Source organism: Bremia lactucae (assembly GCF_004359215.1).
Source record: "Bremia lactucae strain SF5 chromosome Unknown BlacSF5_NotPlaced_66_SHOA01000023.1_44697bp, whole genome shotgun sequence".
NCBI classification, from domain to species: Eukaryota; Oomycota; class Peronosporomycetes; order Peronosporales; family Peronosporaceae; genus Bremia; species Bremia lactucae.
The window spans coordinates 13,815-35,290 of NW_027152079.1; the positions used below are offsets into that span (position 1 = coordinate 13,815).

The following is a 21,476-nucleotide window of genomic DNA, read 5'->3' on the forward strand; positions in this document are numbered from 1 at the left end:
AAAGTTAGATAAAAAGGCATTCCGCTGCATGTTTTTGGGTATGCAGATGGTGTGAAGGTCTACTGTGTTCGAAATTATGAATTAAAACGACTGGAATTACGAGGTCAGTGGTATTCTAAAAGCTACCCAAGTCTAAGTGTGTGGAAGTGGTTGGTATTTTAAAAGCTACCCAAGTCTAAGTATGTGGACGTTGTTGTTGGTGAAAATATCACTCAAAATGTGCATCATCATGGCGATTAGGACGACGTCTTGATTCAATTATCGTGCGTTTAAACCAGGAGTGAAAGTGAACCGATGGTGGTGGATCATATTTGGCACCAATCCGCCAATTTCACCTCCTTGCGAATTTGACTCTAAGAGTCCAAGTCATGATATCATTGTCTCTTCTAACCCGTGAGACGATGAAAGTGCGGATACGGCCCAAGCCACTGTGTCCAGAGGGGGCTTGAATACTATGGACGACTGCTCGGATTTGGTACCATCTCGATATGGTGGAAATAATACACCGGTGCGTTGTTCCCCGGTCAGAATTCTCAAGCATGCTCGAAAAAAGAAAAAAATTGTTGATTGGGTTGCCAACCATTTTCGCGTCCACTTTGGTAAAAAACGTTCGACCATTCTGTCGATGCACGCACTTTGGCTGATCTTGAGCTTCTTCTTCTGCAGCTCGTACGTCACTTCAATACCGAGAATATATTAAACGTTGCTTAGCGTCTCTAGCTTGAAATGACTAACAAATTCATCTGCAACTTTTAACAATTGATCCTGCAGTATTACCTCCAATTAGCATATTCCCGAATGGTTTTCATCGTTACGGACGAATATGCGCGGGTCCAAAATACATGGAAAAGCCCATTTTGCGAAAAACGCTCGATATGGTCTTAAAATATGTTGCAGCAGATTGTTTTAGTCCTTACAAATTTAGTTCGAACTTTAATACTTGACTCGCGTCCATGTTAACACTTTGAGGCACAGAGATGTATATTCAATTTAGAAAGGCCGTGTCAACATCATACTGGCGAAAATTCATACCGAAATATGACAACACACTGCCGGGAAGACACGGAGAATCCGTGTCGTAATAATCCCCACCATAATTTTGGTTATAACCCAATGCAACAAGCCGAGCCTTAAATCGATCATTTTTTTATTTTCTTTCCTCTAAACTGCGAACACTCAATTGGTTCAGATCACCTTTTGACCGCACTCCATGTTTTCTTGTGATTCAATGCACCATGTTTTTTTGATTCAATGCATCTGGGTCAGTCTTGATCGCGTCACTCCAAACCTTGGATTGAGGAGAACGTATCGCATCTTGGTATGTCGATGAAGCTATCAGTGCCGCATTCGCTTGCTCATATGCGATGCGATAGCTTTGTAGCGCACATTGCACGCCATTTTCACTCTGTACAGGTACAATTGCATCGGAATTATTTACGGGCGATGCCATCGACGATCTTTACGAAGCCGGTGGCGACTGGAGACAACTTGCCGCCACGATAGTCCGAGCTCGTCCGTATGCGCTGCCGCGGGCACGATTTGAGTAGATGGGCACGTCGTAATGCGGCCACGCTCTTCTTAGACACGCACCCTAGCACAGCGAGAAAGCGGTTTGACCACCTTCTCTTGCGTGCAGTGAGGTAGTTGTGGTGGGCGCGTTGGCGACCTCACCCAACACACTAAGTACTGTGATTAAGAGTCGTCACGGGAGCGGTAATCCGGCTCCTCGTGCGCACTTATCAAGTAGGAAGTAGTTTTCAGACTAATTTATATTTGTTCGTGTTAAATATAGATACCTATTTCTACCAATCAATCAAAATGTAATCTCTATAGATAACACTTAATATGTATTGCGAGCGTATCTTTCCAGATACCTCGCGTAGCGGATGACGCTAGGCGTCATTCCTCCTAATGTGAATGCACCTATGTGCATCACATATAGAAGGGTTGGTCACAAATGTGAACCACACTCGAGTGCTGGGTCTAATTACTTTAATTTAGTAATTGACCATCCCTTTAAGTACACCAAGTGTACTTAACGGGGACTGTGTAACATTAGGGCAACTTTAGCCCGTTAAAGCAATGACATTTGCCAATCCAAACTCTATTATATTGGCACGGCGCTTCCTTCTGTTTTGTTCTTGGACTGCACAACAAGACAAACAAGTATAAAATGCCCTTGCTTCATGCTGTTGGGTTTACGTGCCTTAATTCAACATTGTTAATAGCAATTTAAGTCTTTACAGAAATTGTGGGAATAACAATTTTAGTGTGCAAATTTGAAATTTAAAAAAAAAAATTGTGGAATCACAACAAAGGTTCTCCAACCAATGTGTGCCCCGTTACAGGAACACTATGAAGTTGTGGCTTCTTGCGCTCATTTGGGCAGAAGATGAAGGACGCAAAGAATTATCAATGGTCAACAGGGATTCTAATGTCCCCACGGGCAATCACACTCATTCCACTACTCGCATCGATACATAGGCCCTAGCACCAAATGATTTTACTACTAGCTCGCTTAACGCTGACGCCTAAGAGCACGCTCAAGGCTATGAGTAGGTAAGCGGTCAACGCATTTATGTTGTGGCGAATTAGTAATTCACACCTCAAAATTAAATTGCGGTACCTTAGCGAACCTCCTATTATCTAACGTCAACGACACTAAGTGCGAATTATTGTTAAAAAGGGTCATGTGCTAAATTGTGATTTCGCTAAGAATATATCTTCAGGGAAAAAAAATGTGGTCGATTCATGTTTAACTTGTCGAAAGCTTAATGGTTTTGAAAAGCTTTTTTACTCTTTTCATACGACAATAAACATTGCTTTTTTATTGGTGCATAAGATAAAGAACCTGTAGGTCATTTTCAAAGCAATTTCGGCAGATATTTCTTTTGTCAACTAAATCCAACATACAATTAATCTTAATTATGCCTGCACGTTGGTTTAGATAAGGAAATTAGCCCATTTTCTTTAATGCACGATCCTTCCGATTATGGTTCGCGATCTTAGCCTTATTCTTGTCTTTCTTCGCTCGCTGACGCTGCATTTGTTGCGGTGTTAACAGCTCATAAGATTTCTTCTCTCCATGAGTTTTGTCTTTTTGACGAGGATTTGAAATCTTAGAATTAGATGAGCTCTGTGTCGATTCAGCAGCAGCGGGGGAGCGCAAAATCCTATCACGAAAATTATCACTTTCCTTTTTCTCTTCGTCGTAATCCATCTCTTCAGCCTTAAGCGAAACGCTTTCACGGTTTCTATTTTTCATGCCTTCCCAAAAGGCATCTTTCTCCTCCTTTGCACGAATCCGACGATTCTGCTCACGAACAACATCCTGACTATCTCCAAGTCCGCCATCGCGAATACTAAACGGCACAAAGTCATCAAACTCGTCATTGTAATCGTCGTCGTACTCGTCGAGGACAGCCACCCCATCGCCTCGGCTGTCAAAGCCACCATCACGGTCGGTGCCACTCGAATAGGCATAGTCATCTTCTTCCTCATACATGGCAACAAGTTCCTTGGTCTTGTTAGCTACTTGCTGATCTTTTACTTCAATCTGTGGATCGTAGCTCGTTTCCATTGCTTTCTTACCCACCCATACTCGATTCGGATCCAGCTTTTTATTTTCGTAAGCAGGCAATAAATTACCTTTCAAAAGTGCTTCAACACGCTTAAATTCGATATCCGAGGGTTTTACATCATGTGATACATCAATAAGGACAGGCGGAGGGTTACTTTCCAATAAAAAATTAATCACCGTCTCTACTTGTGAATCAGCACTCAATAAACAGAGCTCAATGTACCCTTCTCCCAAATCAGGAAAAAGGTCTTTTACTTGGTGCACCAGTGCAGTCAAATCCATTGCCTGACGTTCAATCTCCTCAAAACCGCTATTCGACTTGACCTCTTCTATAGCAAGAGACTCTTTAATTACCAACGATGGAAGGAATCGACGCCTCGGGAGCTGCTCGATCATTAATGCTAAATACGATAAATTCTCCTGGTCCAATTCGTGGCGATGAAAAAATGCCGAGACTTTGTCCTTGTACTCGCATAGAAACCATAAATCACTGAAATACGAGCCATGTTCTGCGTCTTCGTCGACGCATCCGCTGATTAATGTGTGGAATCCAGCCAGCACCTTACCTTCACACACTCCCGATTGGAGAGGCTTGTCCAACTCAAAATCGACGCAGCGCCCAAGAACAAGCAACAAAATATATCTGATCTCTGCTATCACTAAAACTACTCGAGATGCCGTTTTCTTGTCCAAAGACGACAATTGCCGCTGCAAAGTCGGAAGCACTACCTCGTAAAACTGCACGAGTCTATAAAGCAATGAATGACTCTGTTCTCTTAGCTCTTTTGACAGCTCTTTTTTGCCTAGCAAAAGAATCTTCAGTACCGATTCTGCGGTTGTCATGCCACCTACGGACAGACTTAGCTCGTAGTAGCGGTGTATGAGATCCATTACGTCAGCTTGTCTCACAGCTTTGAAGAGATCGTTGAGTTGCCGAATGTACAGTTGCTGTAGGACAGTTAAAGTTGCGGGAAATTCAGCAACATTGTCGCAAACTGCTTCCAAAAGCTCGGCAATTGTCTCTTGATTCTTACTACCATAGAGCTGGCAAAACGGGATTAGCCGTGTCACGTGCAGCAAGCTGGACTCATACGCTTGCTGTAGTAGCTGTGGAGCATCCAGAAGCCGCGAAAACAGAGAGAATACGGCGCGACCTGATATCGATAGTGCGGTGGCGTTGACGTCGACGTCTTGGCTGCCAACAAGATTCGTTTGTAGCGCTATCCCGCGCGTGAAGAAGTCATCAAGAAGGATTGAAAGATGCTCAATCGCACAGGCATCTGAGAGATAGCACTGTAGCTCGGTGTCACTAGAAGCGACGAGCGGTGAGATCGTCGATTCAAGGCTCATGCTTAATAAATATCGGACCGTGAGGTATACCAGTCCATCCGATTATGCGGAAGGTATACATGCACCACGAAAACTTTTAGAATTCAAAGACCTGTATGTTCGAATAAAGCTAAATTATGAATTTTCTACACTGCTAGATAAACACATGTGGTACCTCCGGACCAAATGGGTCTCGCGGGCTCTACGCTCTTCGTTCTGGACGCCACAGAGCCAACGCTGGTGTAGCGTTTATTGGGGTTCCACTTTTTCCACGCATAACCGTAATTTTCACGCGTGTGGTGCAATCAATTCTCGCGCAAGCCTCGATGATTCGGAATCCGCGCTAGCCCAGCAGATGCTGGATTTTATGAAGCTCGCCGAGGACGAACATTCACCGCTACCCACAGATGATGTGCTTTTAAATACTCAGGCAGAGCTACCAATTAGTGGCGTCATCATAGGCGTGCAAAATGGATTGGCACGCGTCTCAGGGCTACGTCACGCAACGATCGGCAGCGTTGTAAACGTTTCAGACGCGTCTGGCCACTCTATAAGTCAGGGGCTTGTGCTGTTTATGGAGGAAAAAGTGGTGCACATAGCGCTTCTGTCTGCGCGTGGCACCGAACCCGTGATGAAGAATATGGACGTGACGCTGCATTGCAAGCAGCTCGAGATCCCTGGGAGCGTCGCAGCCTTTGCTGGCGCCGTTATAGACCCGATCGGTCGACCACATCAATTCGATACGCAAGCACCAAGCGACGTTGCAACAGCAAATGATCGCATCAAAGTTACATGGGGTACACAGAGCGTACCCGGTCTTATCGCACGTACCCCTCTTCACTTGCCATTTAAGACGGGACTAGTGGCAGTCGATTGTCTCCATCCAATGGCGCACGGACATCGGTTTGCAGTCTTAGGACCAAGAAGCTCTGGCAAGACGCGTATAGCACTAGAAATGATGGCTTACCAGGTTGCTCAAGCCAAGGCAAACGGAGAGCAGCCGCCGCAGTTTGTGTTCGTCTGTATCGGCAAGAGCTTGTCTCGAATTCATCAAATTATTGATGCACTCAAGCAATCAGAGGCTTTACCCTACACGACAATAATTGCGTCGAGCGACCGAGACTCGCCGGTATTGCAATATTTGGCACCATTCACGGGCTGTGCAGTGGCCGAGTTTCTCATGCACAATGGCAAGTCTGATCAAAGTGTTATCGTATATGACGACTTGGCGTCGCATACTATGGTAGTAGAGGGATTGATACAGTCCCTTAAGCTGCCTCGTGCGGCTCACGCAAGCCTTAGTGCCCACACTGTGTTGATGGAACGTTCAGCTCAATTTAAAGGTTCGACTCAAAAAGAAGGCGGGCCTTCGCTCACGTCTTTCGTATTAGGCGATGCTCCAGATAGCTCAGAAATCGCTACCGAGTTTATGGAACGGATTGTGTCGGTTGTTGACGATTACGTCAGTCTAGAGTACTCGCTTGCGCAGAGCCGTGTCTTTCCACCGATCAATGTCTTGGCACCGGGTGCGTCGGTCCGTGGTCCTCCATTTCAGTCAGCTACGCGCTGGAAATTTGTGAGCCGCCTTCGTGCACGAATCAACGCAGCTGCACAAGTCAAGCAGAATATCGAGACAGCTCGCAAATTGGGCTTTGAAACCGAGCCCGAAGATGCCGAGGCACTCGAGTTCTTGGAACTCGTACAGCAGTTTTTCACACAAAAGTCCATGTTGTCAACGGTGACGCCTGAATTGAAAAGTCCAGTGCTAACAGAACTAGCGATTGATTTGGGCGCCTATTTCTTAACAATTGTCAATGTGGCACAACTTTATCGAAGTGATACCCCGCTGGAGTTGTGGACATTCCTGCACAGTGTTGTAGCTACACTAACAAGTGAAGAAAATGCCGACATTTTACACCAACTTGTAACCCGCTCTCGCACGAAAGTGTGGTCATTGGACATTCAAAAAAATGTGACTTTGGTGCTGTTAAGAGAACTCGAGACAATGAAATGGCGTTTAACAGACAAGCAAATTGGCAACTAAAGGAAATACTAAAGTTAGTCTTGAAGAATATTGATTGAGTTAACTCGGAAGATATTGTTGAACAAATTATCGGTGTCAAATTGAGTAGCAGATTAATGTAACAAGTCCGTCGAGCAAGAATATAGTGGTTGTCGTTAAGCCTCAAAGAAGCAAATTCTTAACGCCTATGATCTAGCTATTCACAATGAAGGTATCGCTTTTAGTGATGGTATCAATTGCCATCGAGACCTCTCAACATTTATTGAATAATGATTTGTTGTTAAAAATGACTGTTGGTGCTCCCAATGATGCTTGGCAGGTGGGTAAATTAAGTTTAATCAAAATCTGAAAGAAGTCGGGCCGTTCGAAAAGAAACGACCGATAAATTAAACAAGTGTGCGCGCCCTCGCCCCACTTCCTTTAAAATGCGATTGGGTGTCTTGATGTTTACGAGCGTGAGTCTTCCGGGTTCGACCAACTTATGACTAATTGCTAGAGCGGTATGGTTAAGAATGGAAAGGGCAAGCACCCTCAACGTACAGCAAAAGCAGTATAACCCTTTGCTTTTAGATAACAGGGAATAAATTACCCTTTAAGAATAGTCCACATTCCTCTAAAGCAGCATGTTTCACTGACAAGGCCCTATTCTAGCAAGTAGTCAGCACAATTATTTTTCATATAGTCAATAAGCAAAAATTATTCTATCTCTACACAATACACGGCAGTCAAGTTTGCGCTTAATCATGCATTCTCGGTTTCAAAGTTCATATCGATCGTTCCTTCCAATGAGTCAAAACAGAACGTAGCTTTCACAATACGCTTCGACCCTGTAACACATGCTAGTGACGGCACGGGTGGGAGAAAACGAATGAGCTGCTTTGCGTAGCGTACAGCAGGGCCTGTTGTTACCACGTACTGGCCAGCAACATCCAAGACATATTCGACCCATACAATCACAGCATTCGCTGCAGAGTTCTTCAGCTCTATCACATTGCTCGTATCTATCGAGTGAATCGGGTGCATGAAGTCCAAAGCAGCCATTTCAATGATAATTGAAGCCTGCTCAAACGCATACATGTAGACTGGAAATGGAAAATTGCGAATGTAGTAGTCGTCTTGATACCGATCAAAGAAGCTGTGGTCGTAGCCACAGACATTGCCAACTGCACCAAAACTTTGGTGCAAATGCTCAAATTGCACAGCTTGGGCCAGTACACGGGCTCGAGCTGGTAACACACGTGCCTTTGGGTGCAGTAATGAATCCACAGCTGATCGTCGTAGCCAAAAGTTAAAGGCTTGCCAAATAGGAAGGTTCTGCATGGAATAGTAAAATGGCTCTCCAATGAGAAAATCGACGCTTGTGGCGTCTCCTTGCAAGTGTTCAGGACACAAACCTTTAACACCACTGTGAAGAACCTCGGTTGGACAATTGTTATACGATAATATCTGCTCAAAAATCCGTGCGGATACTGCTTTCGACTCAATTGACGTCACGCTCCTAATCTCTGGGTGCGAAGCTGCTAGTAGCGCACCAAAAGATCCATCGCTGATGTCAAGACACGAGAGTTGACGCAAAGGTTCGGACTTTATTAGGTCAGCCACGACTAAAGACACGGACGCATCATAGCTTTCGCGACGGGAACGGTCATTTAGCATGGAAATTCGCTCAGCATTGCACAGGAGATGCAAGCCACAGATGCACGGTTCTTTTTCAGTGACGATAGCGCGCTTTAATTTTGTGAGTGTATTGTCGTTACTTAGAGTACTTTCAACATCAAACCAGATGCGAAGGTCATCGTGATGAGCACGTAACACGAGTCTTTCAAGAGGCTGCACGGGGATATTCTCAGTGACAGGAAAGACGACCTGAACCCAATGATCCTGCCAATTCTGAGCCCTTGATTGGGTCGAATACACTATTTTGTCACAGTCATCAAAACTCACGTGCCACCACATGAGAACCGCCTGAACAGTTCCAGCTCGTATCACGTCAACAATAATCTCGTCATATGTCGCCTCTTCAGATGTTGATTTCGTAAAGTCAAAGCTCAACACCTTTGTTGGGTTCGTTAAGAATTTCGACTCGTTTTCAAAAGCACGAAAATGCAATGGTAACGCGGGTTTCCCACCTTTACATTGCCAAGCCAAATCACTTCGAGCTAGTTTTGGACCCCTGGTAGACTCGACATCGAAAGCATTAAAGTGATAAAGTGGCGCGCATTCGATAACTTGAGCAAACACTGTAGCCCTCTTGGGCACAATTACAGCATCTGGAATCAGCAGATGCTGCATTGCATGCCGAAGCGTTGGCAATACTGCTTCCCCAAGTAAGATCGAATCAAAGAGCTCTGATACGAGCAAATCTGCACGTCGTGGGAGGTGGTACGTCATTTTAAAGTCTCGGTCTTCTTCTCTATCGGGAGCAACCTTTAAGTCGGTCGACCGTAGCTTGAATACTGTAATCTTGTCTGGATGATTCGCTTGTGTCACGTGATGAGCAATCTCGGCCATGGGCTCAAACATTTCACACGCATAAACGTGGGCGGCCCCGTATGTTACGGCAAACATAGACAGCAGGCCTGTGCCTGTGCCAATGTCAAGCACTATAGGGGCATAACCTCTATCAGCTTTAAATTTTTGAATTGCATGCTTAATTCCACGTCCATAGCATGCGTTTCGATCATGGTCGCGGAGCATGGACGTCATCTGAGACATCGCAACGACGTTTTTGTAAGCTTTTTGAGAATTGCTATGCTCCACCCACATGAGACCACCGGCTTCGGGATTCAATTGAGCGGAGAGAAGCACCTTGGACACCCCAGAGATGACCGACTTTGGGTCAGTTTCGTCTTCGAAATACGAGTATGGCACGTCTACCACCACGGTCTCTTCCGCAGAAGCTGTTTCGATCGCATCTTCAAGTGAACAGCCAACATTTGAAGCTGGAGCACTTAGTGATGTTCCATCGGGTTGATTTTCTCCAACTAGTGTACCTCCATACTTGTCCACACCTGCGTACATTTGTTTGATCAGCTAATTATGCTTGGCTGCGAATATGGGTACATCAGATTTCGACATTCGACTGGCATAATTTTGAGATTAAAAATAAATTGTGGGTTGGATTCTTTAATTCCACGGGGGGGCTTCTGAATTTGCAATAGCAATTTTAACGACATATTTTAGATCTTTGACGCAATGTACGAATATATACTTTTGCCTGTCATAGATCTAAAATATATCATCAAAATGGCTATTGCAAATTCAAAAGCCCACATTCCAAGTCGAATGAAATCATTCCCGACGGCGTCGCTATTGCCCAAGCAAGAGACCCTTGCAGACCGATTCCTCGATCAATATCCGGATTACGACGGTCGCGATGCCATCGTAGCTATTTTCGACACGGGTGTGGATCCAGGAGCCATTGGGCTCCAGATGACGCCAGACGGACGCCCAAAGATTATTGACATCGTCGATGCCACAGGCGCGGGAGACGTCGACACGTCGACAGTCATCGAAGCTACGGACGGTCTTTTAAAACTAGCGGATAACCGCACCTTGACGCTTAATCCGCACTGGGGACCGAGTCAGGACGGAAAATACCATGTCGGGAGTGTCGCTGGCTATCATTTGTTCCCTGGTCCGTTGGTCGCGCGTCTCAAGACAGAACGTCAAGAGAAATTCGACATCGAACAACGAAGTGCAGTCAATAAAGTGCAACAACAACTGGTTCAGTGGAGCAAAACCAATAGCATTTCTACCACTGATTCCGCCGTGTTACGCCAAAAAGAAGATTTGAAGGCACAACTTAAGCAATTGGAAGAGCTTGCGAAGAATCGTGAAGATCCAGGACCGATCTACGACGTCGTCGTGTTTCATGACGGGACAAATTGGCGTGCAGCTCTAGATACGACCGAGACTGGTAATTTTACTGGAATCCCCGCAATGACGAATTTTAAACACGAGCGGCAGTACGCGACGTTCTCTACTGAGTCGCAGCTCAATTTTGTGCTCAATATTTACGATAATGGCAACGTGTTGAGTATTGTCAATGACGTTGGAGCGCACGGGACGCATGTTGCGGGTATCGTTGCCGCATATTATCCGGATCAAATCGAATGCAACGGCGTTGCTCCAGGAGCACAAATTGTAGCCGTAAAGATTGGCGATGCAAGACTTGGGAGTATGGAGACAACGTCGGCGCTCAGTCGTGCAATTCTCGCTGTCATGGACGCCAATGTCGACATTGTTAACATGAGTTATGGAGAGTTTGCTTCGCTGCATAATTATGGACGCATTGTGGAATTAAGCAATGAACTCGTAGACGAGCACAATGTGACGTTTGTCGTGAGTGCTGGGAATGAAGGCCCGGCACTAGGCACAGTGGGGGCACCCGGTGGCACAACTTCCAGTATGCTCGGAGTCGGTGCGTACGTTTCGCCCGAGATGATGGAGAGTGAGTATATCATGCGAGAGAACGATTTAGTGGGCACGGCTTATACGTGGTCGTCCCGTGGACCTACGTTTGATGGAGACGTGGGCGTGAATATCTGTGCCCCAGGAGCTGCGATTGCTTCAGTGCCGAATTGGACGCTAGACAAGAAAAAATTAATGAATGGCACGTCCATGTCGTCCCCGAATTGTGCTGGAAATATCGCACTCCTCGTGAGTGGATTAAAACGCCTTAAAGTCGACTATACGCCGTATTCAATCCGTCGCGCGCTGGAGAATACGGCTATGAAAATACCAAATGTGGACGTGTACGCTCAAGGCAAAGGTCTGATCCAAGTCTTGCCAGCGTTCGAGTACTTGACTCGTAGCAACGCATTTGATGGAACCAAGCAATTTCCTCTTTACTATGCAATTAAAACTTCTTCAGGCGATGAAAGCTCTCGTGGAATTTACCTCCGTGACCGAGTCGACTTTGTTCATGACACGAACGAAGTGACTGTCACCGTCACCCCAGTGTTTCACAAAAAAGCAGCGCAAATGGACAAAATTCACTTTGAACAGCATATCCGTCTTGTACCGTCGACGCGTTGGATTGATGTAGGACAAAACATGGCGTTAATGCACAGTGGAAGGACGTTTAAAGCTCTCGTGACGACGAAACACTTGGCACCAGGTGTGCACTATGGCGAGATTGTAGCCTACGATACGAAAAACGCAAGTCGTAAAGCTCTCTTTACTATTCCCGTCACTGTAATTAAACCAGAAGATGCGACAATGGTGATAAAGTATCGCACGGAGTTCCATCCTGGACATATCATTCGTCGTTTCGTCACTCCTCCACAAGGAGCGACTTGGGCAGATATTCACATATCACGTCCTCTTCAAGACTGCAACTCTCGCGTAGAATCGAATGCTTCAGGAAAACTCTTTATGTTTGATGCTCTTCAATTTCAGCCCTTTGTACGACAGAGTGCGTCGTCCTTCCACAAAGCTTTTGTGCTCGCACCTGGACAGGAGCTTGGTTTCAGTATGGATCTAGTGGGTGGATTGACCACGGAGTTTTGTTTGGGACAGTTCTGGAGTGCACTGGGCGACTCGATTGTGCACGTGGAGATTCATTTCCATGGAATTAAACCTGACCAAGAGAAGATTGTAATCATTGGAGGAGAAGAGTCCCACAAGGTCGTGATTTCGAGCACAGTAACCCACGAGACGTTGGCTCCTAAGATTAGCTTTACCAAGTATGTACAGCACATCCGTCCCACTACAGCTGAGATCTCTCCGCTCAGTTCAAGCCGCGACGAGTTTCCAGACAAGCGTCAAGTTTATCAACTTATACTCACGTACCCCTTTACGAAAAGTGAAGCGGGTAAAGTCGTGCCAAACTTACCTCTCCTCCATAATCGACTGTACGAGTCTCCGTTTGAAGCGCAATTAATGATGATTTTTGACCACAAGAAACAGTATCTGGGCTCTTCAGACGCGTATTGGAATGACACGAAGCTGCAGAACGGTTCATATCTCATTCGAGCGCAAGTGCGTCACGAGAGTGTGAGTAAATTAGAGAAACTCAAACAAATGATGCTGGAACTTCACCACGAAATCAAGGAGATTCAAGCGTCAGTGTATGGACACCAAGACAATGTAGCATTGGGCTTGAAACCTTTGGACAAAAAGCGCCTATCGATAGAAAAGTACGTGGCGTTGTTTCTTGGAGAGCCTGCTCAGGACAAATGGCCTAAGGGTTCAACGAAAGGAGACGTGCTAAAAGGAAGTATTCACTTTGGCTACCAGAACGCGGATCTAAAAGGGTGGGTTGATCAAAGTGATTATTTTTTTTCTGGATTGATTCGAAAAGAATTGACTAAAAATCGTGTGTGTGTTTTCTCGCAGGAGTGGCCGACGACCGAGTGGCTTTGAGATTTCGTACGTGATTCCTTCGTTAATTCCTGTCGATAAAGCCGATACAAAGGAGCTTCCAGACGAGCGTGAAGAAGAACAGATCACACAGGAAGCCATGTGTGACCTTCTGCTTGAGCGAACGAACAAGCTTGCTGGTAAAAAAACGTTCTTGCCAGCGTGGCAGCGTCTTGTGGCACAATATCCGAATCACTTGCGAGTTCTGCAAGCCAAGCTCCATCATTTTGACTCGGAGTCTCTACGAAGTAGCAACTTGGCGGAGATTATTGAGGCAGCGGATGCTGTGCTCGCACTTATCAATGAGGACGATCTCGCCCGTTTCTTTGGCACACGAAGTGTCTCTAGTGACGAGCCTGCAAAAAAAATGAAATTGCGTAAAGATAAGGACAAGGAAAAGGCGATTCTGGCGGATGCATTGGCTCGTAAAGCTCGTGCTTTAGGCGATTTAGCGCACTGGAAGGACTTTGAAACAGTCTACGCCGCTCTTCAGAAGTGGGAAGACGTCGAAACAGTTACGTATCTGCATGTATCCCTGCTCCACGACCGCCACGATGATGCGTTTGGACTTGGATTACAGCGTTTACGCAAGGCGCAGGACATGGAACCGGCCGATCGGATCAAGATTATTACCGAGGAAAAGCTCGCTGCGGAGATCTGCGACACTCTAAATGCACTGCAGTGGCCGCATTGGACGCAATATGAGAGAAAATGGGCTCGTCGCCGCGCGCCAGAGTTTTATCGGATCTTTTAAATGAGGTGCTTCCGTAGACGCATGGGATAAAGAACTAACATGAAGTGGTGAGGACTTTTGTCAGGAATTGCCGGTTTATGAAAACTGTCGAACGTCGAAATTTTGAACGTCGTGTTTCTTAATACCCTCTTGTTAGAAACATTTTTGGTCATAGGGTTAGTAATAAGGGCTCGGGGAAGTATGAAGTGAACCCGAAAATTTATAAATAAATAAGAGCAAAACATTACCTACATCTGCCCCCAAAAAGCTTAGAAATTACGATGTCTCTCTCGAGATTCACCTCTTTTATATATTTTTAGTGAATTCTTATTTTTATATGTCGATGAGCTCCTCCGTGTCTCATCGCCAAATGTCTTAAGCGCAACGATGAAGCTTTCAAGAGACTTAATGGCGATGGGACCCGAATTTGACGTGATCTCTGATTAAAGTCCTAGTCACTTTCATGAACTGCACGAAGCTAATCTAAGCAGGGGCAAACTTCTTGCTTCTAGTACATAAAGAAGGAATGCTGCCTGAAATTTTAATAATAACATCTAGCTCGTGACATCACATATCATTTAAAAGTAAACTTCATAACGCGCTTAATCGTCTATTGAAACAAGGCACGAATTTCATGACAATATGTCGCTACGAAATCTACCATAAGCAAACCATTAGCTCCTCCCTTTTAAGCATCAGATCCTACACAACCACGCGAAGTCGGCGCTCTAACGCGCACTTGTCCCCACCGCCCACTGTGTTTTTCCACCACGACTTTATGTGTCCGAAGAATCCCGTAGGGCACTCGGACGTGTCAAAATCTTCAACATCCGACATCGAGTCCTCCGTTTTCGAGTTATCATCAATTGTCTTAGGGGGAGATTTGGTATCCGGAGCCGGAGCCGGCGCCTTCAAGTCATCGTCCGAGAGCGCATACAAACCCTTCAAGTAGCTACTTTCCTCTGCAGGTGGAATAACCTCGAGCGTATCTTCCTTCTCGGGCGTCTTTTCAAAAAGAACATCGGCATCGCTTTGACCATCGTCCAAGACTGGTGCAGACTTCGAAACAGTATTGGAAGACGGTGTGGTCTTGGCCGTATTAGGTGAGGTCGTAGTGGTCTCGGACACAGCAACGTCCTTGGTGCCTGCAACTTTTTTCAGACCTTCGAGCGAAGTAATATCCATCGAGTCGAGCATATCGTCGAGTTGACTGTCGGACAATTTCAGCATACTGTCGAGTTTGCTCAAGTACGCTTCGCCTTTGGCAGTCTTGTTTTCACCAGGCACACTTTCCACGGGCTCCAACATTTTCTGAGCAGCTGCCAAGTAAGGAGCAGCAGAACTGTTCTTGTCTGAAGTCATTAGATCGTCGAGTTCACTGTCACTCATTTGAAGCAATTTATCAAACTTGCCGTCAAAATCTGAGTCCGTTCCACTGCCATCACCTGCAGTAGTAGGTGACTTGACACCAGTATCAGAAGACTTGGTATTAGCAACTCCAGTCTTTTTGTCTAAAGTGGGGTTTAACGAGTTAATGTCATCGTCATTGTCCTCATCGCTGGAAGTGGGAACGACTGGAGTCTTGGCAATCGACGAAAGGTACGTAGAATCAGGACCATCGTCGTCCGTGGGTAGCGCCGATGACTTGGTCGTAGTCAACAAATCCTCACCGGAAGTCTCGTCATCGTTCAATCCCTTCTTAAGGGTTGGATCAGTGGGATCAACGTCGTTTGGGCCATCGGAACCATTCGCTTGCATTTTCTTCTTCTTGATCATGGCGGCGACTGCAGCTTCCAACTCGTCGCGATCAGTGTCATCGGCTAGAGGAGCCTCCGGAGTCGCCGGAGCCACTGGATTTTCCGGGGCCGTAGGGGCCCCCGGTTCCTGCTTTACATTGAGATCGCCATCAATTAAGCCACCGAGACCGAGCGGTTTGAGAATCTTAAGGAAGTTTGGATCCGAGAAATTCATCAATTTCGTGAGCTTGCTTCCGTTTTCACCTAATGGATTAGGATCGACAGGTTTGGACCCATCATCCGATCCGATGAGATCAAGCAAATCGGACTGAAGACGTGTAAGAATGCTGTTAATTTCTTCATTCTTTGAACCAGCAACGGCCGTAGTCGACACGGCGGGGGAGTCAGCAGGATCAGAAGTCGCGCCAGATTGGAGCGCCTTATTCGTGGTATCAGCGTCCACATCGGCATCGTCATCTGTTGGCCCGTCAGCCGTTCCTTCGAGTTTATCGAATGCTACTAAGTTGCGATTCTCTTGTGTCGCAGCTCCAAGAACTCGGCTGCTGAACACCGCAACAGCGGATGCCAGTAAAATATGATGAAGACGCATTCTTAACGAACGATGCGAAAAAGTTGTGGGTCTCGTAAATACTTTTTGCCAGGGCAAATTGCGATATGAAGACAGGAATTGGGGGGCGGGCTCAATGCCTCTCTGCCTCACGTTTTTGCTGGTCCGATTGTAGAGCGAAGTCGGCGCATGTGGTAGCGAATCAGATCGCGCTCGACATGCCGCATGTTTTGAATTTTATCTTGGAAGATGGTAGAGCCATTTATACTTTGTTTAAAATGTAAAGGAACGAAAGCCGGCACTGGCTTGATTTCTTGTGGCTGATCGGACCAGATGCTATAATATTTGACTGGGAAAACGAGCGAGCCTTTTTTTATGGTAAAAAACGCTATAAAATCGACTTAAAGCGCCGTAACATTGTGATACTTTCGAATTTTAAGCTAAATAGGCGCTTGACTACCTAACAACGGGAAAATGTTCATGTAGGTACAGTGTGAGCTACAGTTTCGACGCTTGCACTTACATCTAGGAAGAAGCTGATACAATACCGTATGTCCCATCGATCTTCTACGATCAGGGTCAGATGCCGGTTCTATCGCGAACATTGCTGAAAGCGCTCGTACCGTATAAATTTAAGTTTATTGCAACCCGTTTTCAACAAATTTTAAAATGATTTTTAAGATCACCATTGAATCAACATGAAATTTGACCTCGGATCAGTAATCCGCGCTGGTACGTACGAACAGATTTGTGAGCGCTCATGAGCATAATTAATTAACCACTAATTAAGGATCGATGGCTTAATGTTTCATGTAGAGCCCCTTATTTGCTAAGGTCCACAGCCTCGAATTTATAAAAAGTTATGTTTTTTGCGTTGCCAAAAGTGCATATGCCCCGCCACGCTTTGGCTGATTGACCAATGAAGCTCGGCAGTTTGCACATTACAATCGTGTTATAAGGCCTCATGGTGGTCCACGCATCCCTCTGCTCAAGGGCTGTGCGACCCGCGTGTACGGTACAGCTAAAAAAAGAAACGGAGTCATAGATTAGCTACGATCATTTGCTGACAATTTACTTTAAAGCGAACCAACACATGTCCTATACCTGGCTCTCAAGGGTGAGCGGCGTAGGCGATGTCCATATCACCGTTGGGTAAATTATTGAAGCTGACTTCCCTTTGATCTGATGCAGAGGAGCATCGACACCATTTACTTACTTGAAGTGAAAACTATTACAAAAAAAATTGTGATGGAAATTATTTCAGTAGGAGCGGTTTAGTTTAATAAAAATTATAAAGAAATAGTTGCGGAGATATCAATTTTAGATGTGGACCTTTATTCTCGGATAAGTAATTTAGAGTGAGAATTAGCAATGAATAAATGTATCATTTAAAAAAGGAGCTCTTACTGTCAAATGATTTTTTAATTTCAAATTTCAATAGCCCATACTTTACACCACGCCATTCATTTATTGTTAGCTAGATATCGGCGACAACGTCCGTATTAATGGCCACTCTCCAAATCGCCGTGCACGGAGCAAAGATTTGACTGAGGACCCGGGCTAGCCTTAGTTAGTCCGTTAAAGCGAGCGCGTCACTAGCTGCGTCGGGTGGTGATCAAGGCGAGATGGACGGCACCTCTGGATCAGTAGGGGGTGGGCAGCTTCACAAGAACTCTATCCTCCAGACTCGGGAGGCAGTGGGCAGGGGGGGCGGAACACTCGACTCCGCGCCGCGGTGATAAAGACGATGGGTCTTCTAGCCGTAGCCCGCAGATACTAAACGAATTTTATGGAGGTGTTCTTTATACCGGGGAAGACGGTGATCAAGGGGCTCATCCACGTAAGGTGGTAGAAAATCCTCCCAGTGCGGGTAGTAGGGTGGACGGGGAGAGGTCTGCACAGTTGAGCGGCCCAAAGCCAAGCGAGAAGGGGAGGCCAGACTCGAGGGGTCTGAATCCCAGGCGATTGGCCCGCGGCGATGTAGGCGCGAGGGGGGAGCTTTGTCTGCGCAGCGGAGCGTGGACGTGACGGGTCGTAGCGGGCCCGTGATCGTTCTACCTCCGCAAATGAGTGACGAGCACATATTTGCGGCGGTGACGACGGAACTTCGAGCCGCTCCAGAGGCAATTTTACGGGAGGCGTGGAAAGCCACTGTGGCAGCTTTGTTTGCGGCTGAGTTGGAGGCGCTAAACATACCACACGATCAAGCACCGACGACGAAGCAGCAATACACCAAGTTCAAAGGGGCCGAGTCGGCTCAGCTCCAAGGATTTTTGAAGAAGTCAGCGTCGTGGATGGCTGCTCTTATGCCAACTGGTGTATGCACGCCCGAGGAATATGTCGGGATCTGTAAAACTCTTCCTGGTCTTTATCGACCATTCTCGAGAGTAGGACCAGCAAAGTCAAGTGGTCAAGGAAATCTGTGCGAAAATAATAGGCAGCAAAAGTAACGGGCAGGCGGTCCACGGTCAATCTATTGACACGGGCCATGGACTAAAAACTACCAAATGTATATGTTTAATTCTATCCAAGTATTCGCTGGAAGAAATCGGACGGCTGAGGGTAATATGTGCATCCACAGGTCGTGACAGATCGGGTCCGCGCCTCCGAACTGGCACCGAAGATGAGTGGAAGGTTATCTAGGGTTTGGCAGAGGGCCACATCGTCAGCCGGGGTCTGCCATATTTTCTCAATAAAATTTTCACTACGAAGGACCGCTTGCGGTTCCAGACATCAATTCTGATGCAAGTGGAGGGCGAATTGTCCTTTTCTCTCGTTAGTGCTCGGACTATCACTACCAACCGACAGCATACTCAAGCGTTGAAGAAAGACATATTGCTGGCTGCAGAAGGATTACAAGTGAACCTAGGGTACCTTCATATGATGCTGAGTCAAGTCAAGAGTATAAGTTACAACAAGGGTCAATGGTCAATCCATTTTTTCACCCGTACTGCGGCGAAGAAATTCCAGCGCACGGTAGTCACGTTCAGACGCCGTTGGTATCAGCTTCAAAAGTCTCATGCTCCGAGCGCGGGGTTAGTATGGATCCAACAGATTGGATCTACGGCACCAGACTAACGGCTGCAACAGAATACGTCGCATTGCTCTATAACGTCACACGTTTTATGGACAATCTGCGGCTTACTGCATTTTTCACAGAACATATTAGTGCTGAGGTGGAGCTGGAGAGCTTTGACGCGTGTACACCCAACTCTCGCACTTCCACGGTATGAAAATTAACGGTCCAGTTAACAGGTTGCCCCGAGTTTCTTCGCGCCATCGTGCGCATCGGCTGGTATAGCGATATCTACCCGTCGGGCTACTAAATCCTCCCAGTTCACAGCCCTCGCAGATCCTGATGAGGAGTTCTGTGTTACAGGAAGGACGGGGACGGCGGACATTACTTCGCGGAGCGACGAAGAGAGGTTGGCCGCGCGAGAAGTGGAACCATTATCTGTGCCTGTTCATAGTTCTGTGGTGCAGCTACGCATTCTTCAGAGCCCACCACCACAAGTGCCAATTACGCCTCAACTGGTAGCTTTGAAGCAAAAGGAATGTGCTTAGTTACGAAGCCTGCGTCAGGAAGCGGACAGCCTGAACAGGCAGCTTATGGAGATGCCCGCTGAGACCGAATTGGCACGGAAAATTCGATTCTACAAGTGTTGCGGTTGCGGCACGTCGCCACGTCGGCACCAGGGAATTGTTTGGCGCTTGCGATGGTACAAGCACTGGCCAACGACGACCTAGCACAAGTGAAGACAAATCTGAATAGGGCTGCGACGTGTGCGAAACGGGGGCTTAAATGTACAGGTTAAGTACATATGACGGATCAATTTGACCATGTGGAGCGGCTGAAGACCCTGGTAAATGTACGGCGAGGATGGATGGCAATGTCCATTAAAGAGTCAACCAAACAATCTATATGGTATCTGGAAGAATACGCGGCCAGCACCACGAATAGGGTAATGCCAATCGGTCACTATAGCTAGAGAGGAAGCGCCATGCTTCTTACGGCAGCCATTTTTTTGCAACGAGATGTTTACGTGATCAGGCAACCAAGCAATATTCATCACCATGGAACTACTGCCTATATAGGCCAAGCTCGATGACTAAGGCTAACAATGTGATTGAGACAGGGGAGCAGCTCATCTTGACTGTATCAGCATGTGTCGAGATGATAGCGACAGCCAAAAGAGCGGACCCAATAAATTTCCCTCTTATACTCCGGTACACAGACCGTCACTGTTTGTTCTACGTTCACTGCACGCTACCTGGTCCGCACGACTCTGGGGTCTCGGCTGATGATGGCAGTGGTGAGGATATGGATATTTCGCAAGATGAGATCAGTAAAAAGGAGATGAAAGGAGAAGACGAGAGTCTGGCAGGGTTTGTTGGTGCTGCGATTCGGCCTCGCTGGGGGGTGACACCAACGAGCTGTCGACTAGACTAACAGTCGGTGACATGACGTACACATTGCGCCAAGATATTCAGTTGATTCTCCGTTGCTCGGCGTCACCCCGGTATCCCGCACTTCTCGAGTTCCGGGTGAATACGGTGGCCGCCAGCTATGAGAACGCCCAGCTCCGCTGAATGACGACAAATCTTCTGCAGACCAACTCAGCGGCTGCAACTAGACTATCGTATCCCGGATTCGGTGATGATACAATGGCAATCTTGGGCGGCCGCGCGGGCGGCGCTTTACGACGTTCGAGTTTTAACACGGATCTTCAACAGTTGCAAGGTCCTGATCCCAGCACTAAATTTGGAAGTGTATCCTAGCGGACGGTAGTGCAGACACCATTCCTCCACAATTCCTACCAGAACTGCCATCGCCGGGGTATTCGTATTCAAGGATCGATCCAGTCCAGGCGTTGGGGAGCAGTCCGGGATAGTGGCCATACCAGTCTAGCAATTCGTCACCAGTCCACGACACTGTTCACTCATCGTGATCAGAGAGCTAAGCAGCCGGTGCTGCGTGACGGCGGGAGGTCCAGCACATTACAAATAGAAGGATCGAGGTCCTGGCAGGACATGTTGCAAGACCTTGAGTCGGAGTGGCCGAGGACGGCACTTAGTGGGTTCCCAGCGGTGGGGTCCTGTGACATTAACTGGAACAAGGTGGTCCAAATGGAACCGCGGCA

At 46.7% G+C, this 21,476-nt stretch overlaps 6 protein-coding genes across 6 annotated transcripts; 3 read left to right on the forward strand and 3 right to left on the reverse strand.

The window, feature by feature from the left end:
* Positions 1-2,956: 2,956 nt before the first annotated feature.
* Positions 2,957-4,930, reverse strand: CCR75_009240 (uncharacterized protein; the record flags this gene model as incomplete). The annotated part of the gene is made up of 1 exon (XM_067967282.1): positions 2,957-4,930. One exon carries the CDS (start codon positions 4,928-4,930, stop codon positions 2,957-2,959), a length of 1,974 nt encoding a protein of 657 aa, XP_067818596.1.
* Positions 4,931-5,075: 145 nt separating this feature from the next.
* On the forward strand, positions 5,076-6,953 carry CCR75_009241 (uncharacterized protein; the record flags this gene model as incomplete). The annotated part of the gene is made up of 1 exon (XM_067967283.1): positions 5,076-6,953. The coding sequence occupies one exon, from the start codon at positions 5,076-5,078 to the stop codon at positions 6,951-6,953; it is 1,878 nt and encodes a 625-aa protein (XP_067818597.1).
* Positions 6,954-7,673: 720 nt separating this feature from the next.
* CCR75_009304 (uncharacterized protein) lies at positions 7,674-9,953 on the reverse strand (the record flags this gene model as incomplete). Its single annotated transcript, XM_067967345.1, has 1 exon — positions 7,674-9,953. One exon carries the CDS (start codon positions 9,951-9,953, stop codon positions 7,674-7,676), a length of 2,280 nt encoding a protein of 759 aa, XP_067818602.1.
* Positions 9,954-10,178: 225 nt separating this feature from the next.
* CCR75_009243 (uncharacterized protein) lies at positions 10,179-14,290 on the forward strand (the record flags this gene model as incomplete). Its single annotated transcript, XM_067967285.1, has 2 exons — positions 10,179-13,192; positions 13,275-14,290. 2 exons carry the CDS (start codon positions 10,179-10,181, stop codon positions 14,050-14,052), a joined length of 3,792 nt encoding a protein of 1,263 aa, XP_067818595.1. The 3' UTR covers positions 14,053-14,290.
* A 443-nt stretch (positions 14,291-14,733) lies between these two features.
* CCR75_009244 (uncharacterized protein) lies at positions 14,734-16,377 on the reverse strand (the record flags this gene model as incomplete). The annotated part of the gene is made up of 1 exon (XM_067967286.1): positions 14,734-16,377. The coding sequence occupies one exon, from the start codon at positions 16,375-16,377 to the stop codon at positions 14,734-14,736; it is 1,644 nt and encodes a 547-aa protein (XP_067818598.1).
* A 3,779-nt stretch (positions 16,378-20,156) lies between these two features.
* Positions 20,157-20,925, forward strand: CCR75_009245 (uncharacterized protein; the record flags this gene model as incomplete). Its single annotated transcript, XM_067967287.1, is given in 3 exon segments — positions 20,157-20,297; positions 20,321-20,771; positions 20,789-20,925. The coding sequence occupies 3 exon segments, from the start codon at positions 20,157-20,159 to the stop codon at positions 20,923-20,925; spliced, it is 729 nt and encodes a 242-aa protein (XP_067818599.1).
* Between the last annotated feature and the right edge of the window lie 551 nt (positions 20,926-21,476).